The sequence below is a fragment of the Podarcis erhardii genome (assembly GCF_964252035.2).
Source record: "Podarcis erhardii genome assembly, chromosome: 12".
Classification (NCBI taxonomy): Eukaryota; Metazoa; Chordata; class Lepidosauria; order Squamata; family Lacertidae; genus Podarcis; species Podarcis erhardii.
Window position 1 is genome coordinate 7324698 of NC_138513.1, and position 17562 is coordinate 7342259.

The window sequence follows — 17562 nt, forward strand, 5'->3', positions numbered from 1 at the left end:
CCATTTTCTTTTGACCTTGCAGAGAAAACATTTGGTCAGTTGGGGAATTAAAATGGTTCCAGGTTGGTCTTCCTGTGCTGATCTATGTACAGTGGTACCTCGCAAGACGAATGCCTCGTAAGACGAAAAACTCGCAAAACGAAAGAGTTTTTCGTTTTTTGAGTTGCTTCGCAAGACGGATTTCCCTATGGGCTTGCTTCGCAAGATGAAAACGTCTTGCAAGTTTGTTTCCTTTGTCTTGCAAGTTTGTTTCCTTTTTCTTAAAACCGTGCATTCACTTCGAGGAGCAACTCATAGCACGCGGTGTGGTAGCCTTTTTTGAGGTTTTTGAAGACTGGTGATTTTTGAAGCTTTTCCAAAGTCCGTGCTTCGCAAGACAAAAAAACTCGCGGAACGAATTAATTTCGTCTTGCGAGGCACCACTGTATGTGCTTGGTTGGTACACTTATGAACATTTAACATATATCTAAGACCTCAAAATTCCTATCACACGTATGCTTACATACAAGAGAATATCCACACAACTCACCAGCCTTCCTCAAGAGAAGTTCTGGACCACATTTGTAATCTCTCTGCCCAACTTTAATTCTTGGTTCTTGGTGTCCCCCCCCCCCCATCATTTTTCAATATTTCCTTAGTTGGCATTTCCAACATTAGAATAAATAACAGTGGCGACATGGGACAACCTTGTCTTGTCCCTTTTTCAATACAGCATTTTCCCGTGATATTGCCATTTATTGTTGGCAGCCGGGTTAATGGGTTGCAGAGTAGTGTTGCAGAAATGTGAGGCGTGTCATGCTGTCAAAAGATCACAGTGGATACCCATCCTTGTTGCCAAATCCTATCTAAACATTTATTTTGGGTTTAAACATTAATTCCAGAGGCTAGGTGAAAAAGGTCTTTGGGGGAGATTGCAGTCGCAGAAGGGAAGGGTAGAAAGAAGCTAGCAATGTCTGACACTGGGGAAATCATCAAAACTCTTGGAGACTTTGGGCGTTTCCAATGGCGGTTGTTGGTGCTCGTGACTCTAGCCTCGCCAAGCCTCGCCTTCCATATGTTTTCCCAGTTATTCATGGTCCTGGAAGAGCCCCATCATTGCAACACAAGCTGGTTCAACGCCATCGGCTTGAACCTGACTGAAGAGGAACGGCTGAACTTGACCCTTCCCAAAAAGCCTGATGGGACATTTGAAGAATGTCTCATGTACACTCCAGTGGACTGGGATCTCGATGCCATCATGCAATATGGACTTAATTCTACCGAAAAGTGTCGGCATGGGTGGGTTTATCCTTCAAACCAAGAGCCTTCCTTGCTCACACAGGTTTGGAAATTGTATTTTACCCTTTGAATCATTTGCTTGCTTTCCCCCCTAAGTTATTTATTAATTTATATACTGATTATGTGCCAAAATGGCTTCTAAGCAGTCTATATACCCCTGTGCCCTTCCCTTCGTGGATCCCAAGGCAATCTACATTTCTGTCCCGCTGCGATGGGGTCTCCCATCCAGGCACTCAGCAGGCCTGGATCTGCTTAGCTTCGACAAGGTGGTGGCCTCGGTCTTCAGACCGTAGGGCAGGACCACAGTCCAGCACTTTTATTCTGCACAGACAGCGCATTGCAATGTCTCTTCGCAAAAAAATGCAAGGAAGCAGACATTACGAAGTGTACATTCCTGAAGGTGATTTTTTGAACCGTTAGAAGTGACGGCAACAGCGACTGATTTTGGTTGTTTCTTTATATAAGATTGTCCCAGCATATGCCATGCTTCAGAGAAGCCTATTTAAACATAAAGCAGTATATTAATGGCAGCGGCGATTTATTGCTAGAGGGTTAACAGCCACACGTCCTGGTCGATAGTTTCCTTCGGTGTGTAAAACATCGCTCTTGTCCTACTCCTCTAGCTCCTTTTGGGAAGAGTCCCTAATTGTGTGTCCAGACCCCGCATTCACCCCCTCGTAAAGAATAAGACACCAGGACACAGATACTATGTTAATGTTATTGGGCATATTTTGGCAACTTTATTGATTACAGACTGTGAGCGGTATTGGCTTAGGCATTGAATGGACCCGACTATATCTGACTCCTGCCCGATGTGCAGGGAGTTCAGTAAGGATAAACCATCAGAAAGGGGGAGCCCTGTCGATTTAGACCAACTCGAGCTCCCCCTGGTGTTCCTGTCGGGGTCGTGTCATGGCCCTAGCCCCTCCCCAGGCTTCGGACAAAATCCACACCCCCGGATTCCTTTAACGGAATACCCTTAAGCTTGGAGGGGCAGGTGATGGCCACACCTCCGCTCCCCCATCACGAGGTCAAATGATGCCTAACCGCAAAACCTTACAAAGTTGTGACGATTGCTACGAGGTAGGCGAAAACCAAATGGCCCCTTGCCAGTTTTGCCAAGTGGAAAAATTCCTACCAGGCCCCTCAATGGCGACCAACCGAGGCCCATAGCAAGGCCAATGCAGAAAACCTGTAAAATATGCAGGGAGGGAGTTTGAAGAAGCGAACCAAGAGGAAGCCCTCCAGCTCACGCCCCAGCTGAAATGGTCCCGGCAACGCCCCCCCCCCCAGCCACTGGATTGGTCGGCTGGACAATGACGTGGCCGGGATCCCCCGGGCAATGCGGGACTTGGTCCCCCGCCCCTGGAGGAGAGTGGGTGGCCACGTGGTCCACCGCAACACCTCCCCACAGTGAAATGGAGCGGACTTCACAGCTTTTGAGACTTCCTTGCATGTCCACCTCTGGCCTTTTGATGCTAGCACTTCCAAATTCCTGTTCCTAGGAATATAGGAAGAGCATTTTAGAATCAGGCTAAATAAAGTCTGTTCTTTTTTTAAAAAAAAAATAATAATATTTATTAAAGTTTCAAAAATTACAGAAAGAAAAAGTAAAAATACCACCTTAAAAAAAACAACATTGCAATATAAAAAAGAAAAAAACAGAAGTAAAACCCATTAAACAAAAACAAAAACACAAATAAAAATGCATCAAACCTCCTCATTACTAATCTTTCATTAGCTTATTTCCTTGACCTCCTCACACCTCCCTTTTTTGTATTCTAGGTCAATTATCCATTTCAGCAAATCATTTCCCTCTTTTAAAATTTTTGTCCTGTAAATTGTCTTAATATAATGTAACTTTACTTTTCCTCCTTTCACCAATTAACAGTCAGTTATTCCCAAATCCTTTATATCATTCCTGCTAAAATCATATAATATTATTCCAACATCCTTCTAACAGATATTAATTTTACAATGTTTCTGTAAATAGTCTTTAAATTTCTTCCAGTCTTCTTCTACCGACTCTTCTCCCTGGTCTCGGATTCTGCCAGTCATTTCCGGCAGTTCCATGTAGTCCATCACCTTCATCTGCCATTCTTCCCGGGTGGGTAAATCTTGTGTCTTCCAATACTTTGCAATAAGTATTCTTGCTGCTGTTGTAGCATACATAAAGAAAGTTCTGTCCTTCTTTGGCACCAATTGGCCGACCATGCCCAGGAGAAAGGCCTCTGTTTTTTTCAGAAAGGTATATTTAAATACCTTTTTCATTTCGTTATAGATCATCTCCCAGAAGGTCTTAATCCTTGGGCACGTCCACCAAAGGTGAAAATAAAGTCTGTTCTTACAGTGGCTAACCACCGGAGGCAACCTTTTGCCATCATGATTAGTAGTCATTGGTGGTCCTATTCTCCATTAGTTTGTCTAATCCCCTTTCCCACAGTTTAGCCATGCATGCCTTGTGTATGGCCCCAGGTGCCTCATTTTGAACACAGCGAAGTTTCAGGAGGTGGTGCCTGCTGCACGCTACACCCTCGCAATTCAGAGCCATTTCACTTCCACAACTGTAGCCATAGGCGCCGACTCCTGTTAAGCAACATCTTATGAACCGCCCTGAGATCTTCGGACAACAGGCAATAATAATAATAATAATAATAATAATAATAATAATAATAATAATAATAATTTATTATTTATACCCCGCCCATCTGGCTGGGCCTCCCCAGCCACTCTGGGCGGCTTCCATAGAAAGCAAAAATACAATGAAATATCACACGTTAGAAACTTCCCTGAACAGGGCTGCCTTAAGATGTCTTCTGAATGTCAGGTAGTTGTTGATTGCTTTGACATCTGCTGGAAGGGCGTTCCACAGGGCAGGCGCCACTACCGAGAAGGCCCTCTGCCTGGTTCCCTGTAGCTTTACTTCTCGCAATGAGGGAACCGCCAGAAGGCCCTCGGCGCTGGACCTCAGCGTCCGGGCAGAATGATGGGGGTGGAGATGCTCCTTCAGGTATACTGGACCGAGGCCGTTTAGGGCTTTAAAGGTCAACACCAACACTTTGAATTGTGCTCGGAAACGTACTGGGAGCCAATGTAGGTCTTTCAAGACCGGTGTTATATGGTCTCGGCGGCCGCCCCCACAGTCACCAGTCTAGCTGCCGCATTCTGGATTAGTTGTAGTTTCCGAGTCACCTTCAAAGGTAGCCCCACGTAGAGTGCATTGCAGTAGTCCAAGCGGGAGATAACCAGAGCATGCATCACTCTGGCGAGACAGTCCACGGGCAGATAGGGTCTCAGCCTACATACCAGATGGAGCTGGTAAACAGCTGCCCTGGACACAGATTTGACCTGTGCCTCCATGGACAGCTGTGAGTCCAAAATGACTCCCAGGCTGCGCACCTGGTCCTTCAGGGGCACAGTTACCCCATTCAGGACCAGGGAATCCTCCACACCTGCCCGCCTCCTGTCCCCCCAAAACAGCACTTCTGTCTTGTCAGGATTCAACCTCATTCTGTTATATATATAAATTTAATTAACAACAACAACTCCCAACCCCAGTGCCTGCCCCACGGATGATGCCAAATCACAATTTGGCAACCCTAGGTGTTTTTGCAAGCCAGGGAAGGTGTATTGCTTTGCATTCATTTGTTTGTCTTCCTGTCTATTTCCAGCTCCCTCCCACCAAATTATGAACTTTAAACTTAAACAGCAGCATCATTTTTCAGGCAAGTAAAAACGGTAAATGCAATGGCCATCATCAAAAAATATTTGTGTGTGCATATGTGTGTGCGCTTGCACACACACACAATTAAAATTAAAAGCAAATTGAATTTAAAAATCACCCAAAGTTACACCACAAAAGGAACTTAATTCACATTCAATCCACTTGGAAATTATAGGTGCAATTCAGAGATCTTTGATTTAATTCAGTGAATTAGTTAACCTGAATTAGTTCATTGCAAGATCTGAATGGACCTTGGTTGAACAGTCCTGGTCTCTACTGACTGCTCCCCTGGTTTTCCGGGTTTACTATCTGGAGATGTTAGGGATTCTTTCTGCATACGAAGCAGCTGTTCTACCAATGAGTTCTGATCCTTCCAATAAAATGTAGCAGGTCTGTATTCCTGGACAGCTGATGCCAGTTAGTGCAGGCAACAGAGGGTTAGGAGGACCTAGTATGCTAACGCCTTAGTTGAAAACAGTTTCCTATGCACAAGCCTTGGCTACTGAAAATATGTGCCCATTGTCAAGGTGCAAGTTTGATTCTTTCTCTCTCCTGATTCCCTTCAAGTAAAGTGGCTTTCCTTTTCTTTCCTTAAGTTTGACCTGGTTTGTGACTGGGAAGATTTAAACGACATCTCACAATCTATTTACATGCTAGGCCTTCTCGCTGGAGCGCTGGTGTCTGGCCTGTTAAGTGACCGGTAAGAGAGAAAATATAAGGGGCAGTAGGCCGGGTCAAGTGTTGCCGTTTAGAAATGTGGTCAGCCAGCAGGAGATTCCTGCCCATCCGCAAAAACCAGCTTCAGAAGGATTTTACCCAGGACAGTAGCAGTGGAGGAATGGGTTAAATTCACCGCTGCTTACCTCCCTGCTTGTAATTATTAGATTCCCCAAGCTAACGCAACTTGCATTTTTTAGAAACCTGCACCTTAAATGCAAAATAAATAAATAAATAAATGCATTTCACTTGGCATGTAGCTTGGTCCTTAGAGCGGCACGGTGTCTTAAAAATGGGTAAAAGTGATTGTGGCCCTGCTGCCTGTGTCACCAGACTCATAAAGTCTATACTGCAAGCACAAAACCAGAGACAGCGGAGAGGTGTGGCCATGAAACTCAGGAGGTTCATTGGGTTTATGACATTTATCTGCAAAGTTTAAAGCACGTGAGATAAACTATTCTCAGCAGTAGAATTTGTGATAACACGGCCATCATTGCAAGGCTAGGAAGGTTTAACACACGTAGTGGGAGACACGTCCCTAGTCTCAGTTAAGACCTCAATGGACAGAGTCAAATTTTATCACGAATGGTTAAATCTGTAGTTTCATGATGGGGTTTGGGGCGTGTCTTCAACAGCAACAATGCAGCAAAACAACAACACCACAAACTGGCATATAAGTATAAAACCAAATTTACAAGAATATTAACTAGAATAGAGATTGACTTGTAACCATTCAAGCATCAATCATACTAAGGTGCCATGTGCAAAACAAAGCCTGGTTCTGATTTAAAAGAGAGGGAGAGCTACTAAAGATTACAGCTGGAGACCAATGTCCTTGTGCCCAGGGATTTTTGTGAGTGCCTCCTGTTTTCTGCTACTGTCTTAGGAGAGGGAAAGTTCCCCCAAAGCAACGTAATGGCAAAATGCATTTCCTCCTCTCCCAGGTTTGGTCGGCGGCCAAGTCTTCTGTTGTCCATGCTCATTGAAGGCGTGTTTGGGGTTGCTACGGCCTTTGCTCCCAATTTCTACCTCTACATTGCGTTCCGATTTCTTGTGGGTGCTTCTGTTTCCGGAGTCGTGATAAGCAGTTTAGCTTTAGGTAAGATGTACACAAACGGCTTTACAAAATAGAAAGGGAAGCCTAGTCTCTGAGTTCTTCTTTGGGCAAATGAGGCCCTCAGTACCATTCTACCTGGCCCTCGGAAATCTCCCCATTCCACGGCACTTGCAGGCTGTTCTTTGTGCGGTGTGTGTTTGTTTATATCATGTTTATTATGAATATTCATTACTTGCCCCCTTGCGAGACATCCTCAGGGGAAGAAAAGGCTAAGGAGTAAACTGGAGTGCAGTCCCTAAGACAGTTGGGTGGCAACTTCTGCAGCCAAGCTGGTGCCAAATGTATGGCTCGCTTTCCTTTGGATCACATCAGCGAGGCCTTTTTTTTCACTCTCTGACTGCATTTTTTAAAAGATCAAGAGTGGTGTTTATGCTCCGAATAGCTTCACATTTCCGAGAGCACAGCATTCCGAGTCTTAAGTATGGCTTTTGAGGACAGATATACCAGACTCTCATACGAGCAGAAGCGATAGCTCAATGGTCAAGCCTTGTGCTTTGCATGTAGTAGATCCCAGGTTCAGTTCCTGACATCTTCAGACAAAAGGACCAAATAGCAGGTGAAGGGGAAGATCCTTCTCTACCTGAGGCCCATGGGATCTGCTGTCTTTTGGAGGTCCAAAGCCCTCCAGATGGACCAATAATCTGATCTTGCATCAAGCAGCTTCATTTGTTCCATTTGTGATGTGCACTTGTTAGAATAAAAGACCTGAGTCCTGGGCCCTTCCAGGGTTGTTGGACTACAGCTCCCATCATTGGCCATTCTTGCTGGGGTTCATGGGAGTTGGAGTCCATCAATGTCTGGAGGGCACCATGTTGTTCACCCTTGACCTAGGGTCTTTGTAAGCCCTGGTGAACTTCCAATAGTTGAGGGCTTCTTCACACAGAGCTATGCGAAATAAACCCCCAACTGACAGCTGGCCAGCCCCAGCCACTTGTCAACCTTGTCCCATTGGGGAGATAAGAACCCGTCCAAGTTCAGTTGACCCAGGGCAGTGATGGCCAAACTTGGCCCTCCAGCTGTTTTGGGACTACAATTCCCATCATCCCTGTCAGAGCCGCCCCTAGGTCCCAGCTCACAAAGGACCAACGCCCGGCTGGAGTTATGTACAAAAGTCTTTATTGAAGTTCAGTTTCCATTTCAAAGCCGCAGCGTGCAACTCTACGAAGTCCCGTCTGAGTCTCCTCCCCCCTGACACCAGTTTAAGACTCTAGCCTTGCTCCACCTCTTCCTTAGCTCCTTCCTCCTCTGGGCCCTCCTGCCCGCTGGGGTTTCATCCTTTCTGGACTCTTCTGACGCTGACCCCCCTGATTCTTGCCCCTCCTTCTGGCGGGCTTTAGGACCTGGTTCCCTATCCGGGCTACCTGCTGTGCCGCTCGCCTGTACATTTGAACTTGGCGCGCGCGCCCAGCCGGTAACCTTCCTCTCGACCGTTCCCTCGCTCTCCGATGGAGGCGTGGTCAATCCTGACTCATCTTCTCTCGCTGGTGGTGAATACGCTGGCCCTGATACCTGGGACTCCTCCCCCCCACTACGCTCTGGTGGGGAAGCTGGTCCTGATTTCCAACTGCTGCTCTGGGAGTCCCCGCTGGCCCCTTGCTTCTGGGGTGTCCCCCTTGGGGGCCCCCTTGCCCTGGCCATCGGCACCCCCTTCTGTGAATCTTCCGATTCGCTGGAGAGGCTCATGGAATCTCTCGGGCTACTGTCCTCTTCTCCTACACTGCCCTCGGATTGCTCCCCCTCGCTCTCCATCTCCTCCCCTCCCTGCGCTCCCGCTGCGTCCCTGACAATCCCTGACCACTGGCCCTGTTAGCTAGGGATGATGGGAGTTGTAGTCCCAAAACAGCTGAAGAGCCAAGTTTGGCCATCACTCACCTAGGGCAAGGTTTATTACCCACTATATGCTGCCCTGGGGACACGGGTGGCGCTGTGGGTTAAACCACAGAGCCTAGGACTTGCTGATCAGAAGGTTGGAGGTTTGAATCCCTGCAACAGGGTGAGCTCCCGTTGCCCAGTCCCTGCTCCTGCCAACCTAGCAGTTCGAAAGCACGTCAAAGTGCAAGTAGATAAATAGGTACCGCTCTGGCGGGAAGGTAAACGGCATTTCCGTGCGCTGCTCTGGTTCGCCAGAAGTGGCTTAGTCATGCTGGCCACATGACCCGGAAGCTGTACACCGGCTCCCTTGGCCAATAAAGCGAGATGAGCGCCGCAACCCCAGAGTCGGTCATGACTGGACCTAATGGTCAGGGGTCCCTTTACCTTTACCTATATGCTGCCCTAGGAATAGGTTTTTTAATGGCTTTCCATCTGGATCAATATTTTAGTAAATCACAGCTGAATGTGTGTGTGTGTGTGTGTGTGTGTGTGTGAACAATCACAGCTGAACATCCAAGACAAGTGCCCTACATAATAGCTGCAAATTCTCTTTGCACTACCAGCAGGAAAAATCAAGAGAGGGTTTTGTGGGACTGAATGCAAGCTGAAGCCAAAACTTTAAATTGTGAGACTGCCCTGTCAAAAGCTGTTTTTTTAAAAAAATAATTAAAGCTTTATTCATATGATTGGTTTTTTGTTATGCTTTGAAATCAATTTCTCCTAACCACCTGTAGCTACAGAATGGGTTGGAATTGCCTACCGTCCACATACGGTGATTATCAGCCATGCAGCCTTTTCCACGGGGCAGATGATCCTGGCTGGCCTGGCTTATGCCTTTCGCGACTGGAGGACGCTGCAGCTTGCTGGATCTGCTCCAGTTTTTGCCTTCTTCTTCTACCTGTGGTGAGTACTGGATCAGAATGTGACAAGTCCCAGAGCCAGGCCCCCAACCACCCACCTATTTTTTATTTGAAGTGGTGTTTTGTTTTGTTTTTACCCTGCCTTCTGCAAGAGCCTCAAGGTGGCTTAGAATGAAAACAGGTGCATGTCAGAGGGTAGGACTAGATAACTCATGGTGTCTCTTCCAACTCTAACGTTCTATGAGTTGGACTTTCAGCAGCATATCTATATCTATCTATCTATCTATCTATCTATCTATCTATCTATCTATCTATCTCTATCTATCTCTATCTATCTCTATCTATCTATCTATCTATCTCTATCTATCTATCATCTATCTATCTATCTATCTATCTATCTATCTATCTATCTATCATCTATCATCTATCATCTATCTATCTCTATCTAACTATCTATCTATCTATCATCTATCTATCTATCTATCTATCTATCTCTATCTATCTCTATCTATCTATCTATCTATCATCTATCTATCATCTATCTATCTATCTATCTATCTATCTATCTATCTATCTATCTATCATCTATCTATCTATCTATCTATCTATCTATCTATCTATCTATATCTATCTATCATCTATACACATACATATACATTTTTATTGATTTTTTAACATAGTTCCAACAGTCATACAACATATCTTCTCATCTTATACAATATTTTAGACTTCCATCAACACCTCTGATGATTTTCCATTCTTTATCACTTATTCTGCATTTTTTAATTTCTATATTGCATTTAATTGTCCCTAACTAATAATTCTCATAGTCTTTCTTGTAATATTTCAAATAATCCACTTTACAAAACCTCTTGCAAACCTACTAGGGTAATCTGTTCATCACAATTACTTTTCAAATAGTTCATATATTTACTCCAGTCCTCTAAGAATCTCTGATCCCGCAGGTTTCGAATCCTTCCTGTTAATTTATCTAATTCTGCATAGTCCGGACTTGCAGCAGTTTATCAAGGGTTCCAGCCTGCTATGCTGTCTGCCAGGTCACCGTACCATTCTGGTTTTTTTTGTTTGTTTGTTTTTAGTAGGGATGTAATGGACTGCCCTGAATTTGCTTGCCTGTTGGAATATTTCTCAGGATCCTTCCTGAATCTGCTCGGTGGCTGGTGACCAAAGGAAAAACAGAAGAAGCCAAGAAGCTTCTCCAGAAGGCATCTTCTATCAACAAGCGAGCCATCCCATTGAAGCTGTTAGATGAGGTAAGAGAAGCTGGGCATTGTAGCCAGCTATTCTTTCCAAACATATAATTTATTTCACCTAGTCCATATTGTTTTGCGCACCCCAATTTCAGAACGGTGAGAGATTTCAGGGGTGCCAGACATATCTTGGGCTAATTACTTGCACCCCTCCCCCCACAAAAATATCTACTATAAACTTCAATTTTCAAAAGCAGATGTCTTATAGAAAAAATGAAAAGCACAAAATTTAAAACTGATAAATGTATTTTAAATTGCTGAAGTCACCTACTTGTAGCATCAAAAGATTGGATCCTTAGGCATGGCCTGGGGACTGGAGCTCTACGGCTCTAGGATGAAGTCAGAGAGGCAAAAGTAGCTCAGTAGTATTTTCCATACAGCCTAGACTGTCTTTTCATCTAATCCAGTGGTTGGGAACTTGTGGCACTCTAGATATTGGTTGGGCAACATCTCCCATGTCCCTGACTGCTAGCCTTGCAGGCTGGGGCTAGCAGAGGACCGTAGAACCACCATTCCTATCTTACCGTGTACTTAAGCTCAAAAGAAAAGAAATGCAGTCACACCTTGGTTTTCAAACAGCTTAGTTCATGAACAACTTGGAACTCGAACGCCACAAACCCGGAAGTAAGTGTTCAGGTTAGCAAACTTTGCCTTGGAAGCCGAACGACTGGCGCAGCTTCCGCAACTTCCGATTGGCTGCAGGACACGCCTGCACCCAATCAGAAGCCGCGCCTTGGTTTCCAAACATTTCAGAAGTCGAACGGACTGCCGCAACACATTCTGTTTGAAAACCAAGGTACGATTGTGGATAACACTTTCCCCATGCTTTTCCAGCATCTGGCTCCAGAGGAAAACAAGCAAAAGAATCTAGCCAAGCCATCCCGACTCCTTAGCAGCCTCCATTTAGCAACTCCTCACGTCTCCATTGCACAAATCATGTTTACCCCTAACTCCCACGAAACCTTGTCCAGCTGAGAAGGTGAGCAGACAGGAACCATGGATGAGCTGGGCAGGAACTGCACTTCTTTTGGCTCGCCGCAAAGCCCAACAGAATACCTGCCAAGTGCCCCGGGAAAAATGGGACACCCAGGATTTTTTGTGAGAGATTGCGGTGGCCATTTTCGGTGTCACGTGCTCTCACACTGTGTTCTCACCCCCAGAAGCGCTTTTGGGGGGGCAAGGGCAAGGAACAGGTCACATGACTTGCCCGGGAGCGTGTCCCGGAAGACACGAGTCCTGGTTTTGTGTCTCCAGAAGTTGGGCAGTGTGCTACAGGGACACAGATATGGCCAACACTGTTTGGGTGGTCCATAACTATAGTTTGGTTTTGATGCAGAAACAAACAAACGAAAAAAGGTGAACTGAGATGGGCTTTCCAGAAAGCAAGAGATTACAAATGAAGTTAACTTGGTTTCCCCACTCCATCCTTTCTCTCTTTGTTTTCACTTTCATGTCTTGTAAAAGCTGAAACCTGAAAAGACTGTGTCTGCAGGTATTTGGGAACTGTTTAGAAACCCCCACATGGGGAAGGTGACTTTCATCCTATCAGCAGTCTGGTAAGCCTCTTATCTATGGTTACTTTATTTGCAGTAGTACATTTGCAGGCCAAAGGTGCAAAGTTCCTGGCCTCTGCTCTCTATGCAGAAGGTTCCCTTTTCAAACTCCGCTATCTCCAGGTGTGGCTGGCAAGGACGCTACCTGAAACCCCAGAGAGTCACAGCCATTGTGTGGACAATACTGAGTCAGATGGACCAGATATCCAACTTGGTGTATTTCCTAGATCTCAGAGAATGGGATTGGGAAGACTACCTACCCGAGATGGGCAAAAGGGCCAATGATTTGATTACGCAGAAAGCATCTTCATGCATTTTGTCTCCTTTTATATTATCCTATTTAGACATCAGGGACGCGGGTGGCGCTGTGGGTAAAACCTCAGTGCCTAGGACTTGCTGATCGTAAGGTCGGCAGTTCGAATCCCCGCGACGGGGTGAGCTCCCGTCGTTCGGTCCCAGCTCCTGCCAACCTAGCAGTTCGAAAGCACCCCTAAGTGCAAGTAGATAAATAGGGACCACTCCAGCGGGAAGGTAGACGGCGTTTCCGTGTGCGGCGCTGGTGCTGGCTCGCCAGATGCAGCTTCGTCATGCTGGCCACGTGACCCGGAAGTGTCTTCGGACAGCGCCAACTCCTGGCCTCTTGAGCGAGATGAGTGCGCAACCCTAGAGTCGGTCATGACTGGCCCTGACAGGCAGGGGGTACCTTTACCTTTACTATTCAGACATCAGTCCACACCGAAAGCTCAGCGTTTGGAATTTGCCCAAATTACATGCCCTTTTCCAAGTTGCATTTCCAAAACGATCTGCACTCCCATCCATGTGGGTTAGAAACCTTTTAAAGAAGTTAAAACGGGGTACTGTGAGGAATTGGGAAGTGCTGTGTGTCCTTCCAGTTTAAAACTTGCCTTACTTTTAACCATGGATATGGTCTGTTCGTCTTTAGGTTTGTCAGCAGTTTGGCGTACTACGGGTTGAGCTTGAACGTGGGCGGTTTCGGTTTCGATATCTACCTGACGCAGGCCATCTTTGGGGCTGTTGAAATTCCAGGTCGTCTCTCCTGCATCTTCCTGGTGCAGTGGCTAGGGAGAAAGAAATGCCAATCCTCCGCCTTGCTCCTGGGGGGAGCTTGTTGCCTTCTCATCGCAGTCATCCCGAAAGGTGCATATCAACCCCTGAAGGGCTAGCATCCCCCAGGCTAACACTTGACAAATGGGCTCTGTTTTAAACCAATCTTCAAAAAAGTTTCGGATAAGTGAAGCCAGGCGATGCTCTGATTGGAATCTCAGCTTGCTCCAGCAAGCAGCTGACCCAGGCTGAGCATTTAATAGTGCTTCAGTTTCCTCTAAGCAGCAGTGCTGTCTTTGGCGAGTGGAATCTCTACTCTTATAGGGGCTTATCATTCTTCTTGTTATTATAATAATAATTTAATTCATGCATATACCGTATTTTTCGCTCTATAAGACGCACCAGACCACAAGACGCACCTAGTTTTTGGAGGAGGAAAACAAGAAAAAAAATATTCTGAATCTCAGAAGCCAGAACAGCAAGAGGGATCGCTGCGCAGTGAAAGCAGAAATCCCTCTTGCTGTTCTGGCTTCTGGGATAGCTGCTCAGCCTGCATTCGCTCCATAAGACGCGCACACATTCCCCCTTACTTTTTAGGAGGGAAAAAGTGAGTCTTATAGAGCAAAAAATACGGTACCTCTTAATGCCAAAATGAGCTGTTTACAAACTATAAAAACACGAAAAGTTAAAATATAAAGATCCCAGATTAAAATATGAAAAAAAAACCAATCCCGTTTGAAACCACACAGCAATTTAAGCAGGAGATTGAATTGGGAGATCAAGGCAATGCCTGTGGCAACAGATGCATCTTCTGAGTCTGGTGGCATGCCCATACAGATTGCGCCTCTTGTACCCATGGCCTCTTCCCCTGAGCATGGGTTGTTGAAGCCCTGGGTCGCATGACAACACACACACACACACACACACACACACACACTGCTTTTGTTTTTGGGTTTTCTGTGACATGCAATCTTTCTTCCCCCAGATCTGCCTATACTAGTAACGCTGTTTGCCACCACGGGGAAGTTTATCATGTCTGGTTCCTTATCTATATCATATGTGTTTTCTGCAGAGCTGTTCCCAACTATTGTCCGGTGAGGCTTGCTATGCACTTTAAAAAATATTGTGTCTCAAAAACAGAGTGTATTTATGCAGAGGGCCTGAAATACAGCTTTTTTTTTTTTTTTTAAAAAAAGAGTTATATCAGATGTAAAGGTTGCATTTCCAGTTTTTAAATTGGATAATTCATGACCTTTTGCAGTGTTACGTAATGGAAGTTGCCCATATGAGCAGCCATAGCCATAGCACCACACTGTCTGCTCCTTTAAGTTAGCCAGCTGCTCTGTGTAATTCAAGCACTTGTAGACTGCAATGGGCTTTGATGACAAAATGGTGGAAAGAGAGGGGGGGAACTGCTAGGTCTGGAGAACCAGGCTCTCTAGCAAAATTTGAGAAACATCACACGCTGTCAGGGCTTTTTTTCAGCCACAGCTCACCAGAGCTCAGCTCCAGCACCTCTCAGGTAGACATCATTGCCATTCTAAAAGAACAAGGAAGATGTTCATGATGAGTTCCGGCACGTCTTTTTCTAGAAAAATGGCACTGCATGTTGTGTTTATAAACCAACCATCCAATCAACAAACAATTGTAAGTTTAAACTTGTAGACTGGGTGAATGGAGAAGACTGACAGAAACAAGTGAAATCTCCACCCTCCACTCACTTTCCTACAGAGGTGCCAACTTCTAAAGATGATTGCGAGTGCCCAACATCACAAGGAGCCAGGGGTAGAGCTGAACGCCCTCTGAACATTTAGGGGGCCTAAGAGTTTTAAGCCAATGCTTATTCCTGCTTCCAAGGGATGCTGGTTGTTCATAGTGCTTATTGGCTGTGCTTTGCAGCAATCAAAAAGCCACTTGGCCTATATCCAGGTTTCCGGAATCTCTAGGGAGAGTGCCATTTGTGTGGGTTGCCTTTTTACTTCCATGTGCCCCCTCTGGCTCACATGGAAGCAGTGCCAGCTCCTGAGCCTGGGAACTACCATTTTGATTTCCCGCAGTGCCCCCAATGCAGCTCCCCTCCAGAGGATTGTGGGAAAGACTTGCCACCCGTGTCTTCCTTCCTTCTCAGGCAGACTGGAGTGGGGTGGTGCCAGACGGCAGCCAGATTGGCAGGCATCATCTCGCCTCTGATTGGTCTCTTGGACAAGTACCACCCCTCTATCCCGGTGGTGATATTTGGCAGTGCAGCTGTGGCTGGTGGACTCCTTGCTTGCTTGCTTCCGGAGACGTGCGGCAAGGAACTCCCGGATTGCATGGATGACATTGCACACTATCAGAGGCAAGTCTTGGGGTGGTTCTGAAGACTTGTGCGTTTACTTATTCCCTTGCCTTTTTGTACATCCATGTGTTTGTGCTTGACCTGGTTGTGCTTCCTGGCTGTGTGGAGTCCACAAGGCAGCTGACCGCTTCCATTAAAACAATGCAGAGCTAAAGCAACAGTGTTGGGTGATTTAAAAACACTGTTTTGCGCCAAGCAATTGTTTACAGTCATTTATACATATGGTTAATTGAATAGGTTATCGGAAGAGAAGGTTGACTTTTGAGGTTTTTACTCTCACTTGGGAATCTCAGGGCTATGGATCACTTGGTTACTCTGCCTCTCGGGTTGCTTCACACATGCATTGATGTTGCTCAAGGTCCACAATATTGAGGGTTTGCTTGCATGTGCAGATGAGCTGTCACAGACCTAAAGCCACAAACAGATCTTGTGTCTCAGCCGATCATGCAGACACCTTTCCAGGCCAGACGTTCCACTCTTTTTGCCTTCTATTAACTTACATGAATGTGTGAACTGTGCCTTGATGAATGGCAGGTGATCTTCAATAACTGTGGCTGAATCGCACATGTTAGGCATCATCTGACATTGCAACCATCAGTGCTAATGTGGCGTCACCTGAATGGGCTGGGAAAGGCTGTGTCTGAAACCCCGGAAAACTGCTGCAAGTCAGAACAGACAATATTAACCTACATGGACCCAAAACCATGGCGAGAGCCAGTGTGGTGTAGTGGTTAAGAGCGGTAGTCTTGCAATCTGGTGAACCGGGTTTGATTCCCCGCTCCTCCACATGCAGCTGCTGGGTGACCTTGGGCTACTCACACTTCTCTGAAGTCTCTCAGCCCCACTCACCTCACAGAGTGTTTGTTGTGGGGGAGGAAGGGAAAGGAGAATTTTAGCCGCTTCGAGACTCCTTCGGGTAGTGATAAAGCGGGATATCAAATCCAAACTCTTCTTCTTCATGACTCTGTGTGAGGCAGCTTCTGTGAACCAATTCCTAGGTTTGCTTGATGCACCTGCCATTCAGAATCATTTGGAGCAGAAAATGTATGCATGAATTTAATCATCTCCTTTTAACCTTCTTTCCCCTCCATAGGCCTAGCAAAAGAATCAACGGTAGTTTGGGAAATGCGTGTTTAAAACCGAATGAAGACATTACTGAACGGATAACAATAACTCGCCTTTAACCCACCGTGTGGATTGCTCCAAGCGGCCAAGAAGAATGTGTGAATTTCATCTCCTCCCACTCTGAGCCCAGCAGATAAAAATAATTGGTTTAAATATTTTGTTTTAAAAAATTGTTTTTAAATGAAAATAAAAATGAAAAATCGATTCTATTACGTGCCCCTTAAAATAACTTGGTTTGAAAGATCTGAATGTAATATGAGCAGATTCAAAGCATACACTCATGTTTAAAAGAACATTGATAATCTTAGGATAGATCTGGTTGTGCTTCTTACAGAATAGCTGCAGTGCAAATTTAGGGTGCAGTTCTATTCTCACACATACATGGGAGTAAATCCCTTTGGACTCAATGTAGGACTTCTAGAAAACATCAGAATCAGCATTGAATCAAGCCAGACCTGGAGATGCTGGGGACTGAACCTGACACCTTCTGCATACACAGAATCAGAGAATTGTAGAAGGGTTCCACGGGTCATCTAGTCCAACCCCCTGCAATGCAGCAATCTCAGCTACAGCATTCATGACAGAGGGCTGTCTAACGTCTCCTTAAAAACCATTGCACTCTCTCTTTTTCTTTTTTACAGC

General features: G+C 45.7%; 1 protein-coding gene across 4 annotated transcripts; it reads left to right on the plus strand.

Moving 5' to 3' along the window:
* Window positions 1-429: 429 nt before the first annotated feature.
* On the plus strand, window positions 430-15982 carry LOC309325978 (solute carrier family 22 member 13-like). Of its 4 annotated transcripts, none has more exons than XM_081834423.1 (9): window positions 430-1321; window positions 5599-5702; window positions 6664-6818; window positions 9443-9611; window positions 10722-10842; window positions 12304-12395; window positions 13336-13550; window positions 14443-14551; window positions 15586-15982. In XM_081834423.1, the coding sequence occupies exons 1-9, from the start codon at window positions 950-952 to the stop codon at window positions 15815-15817; spliced, it is 1569 nt and encodes a 522-aa protein (XP_081690549.1). In that variant the 5' UTR covers window positions 430-949; the 3' UTR covers window positions 15818-15982. The 4 variants fall into 4 exon arrangements, with proteins under 4 accessions (XP_081690549.1, XP_081690551.1, XP_081690550.1 ...); XM_081834425.1 differs by having other exon boundaries at window positions 15590-15791; XM_081834424.1 differs by lacking the exon at window positions 14443-14551 and having other exon boundaries at window positions 15590-15982.
* The last annotated feature ends 1580 nt before the right edge of the window (window positions 15983-17562 follow it).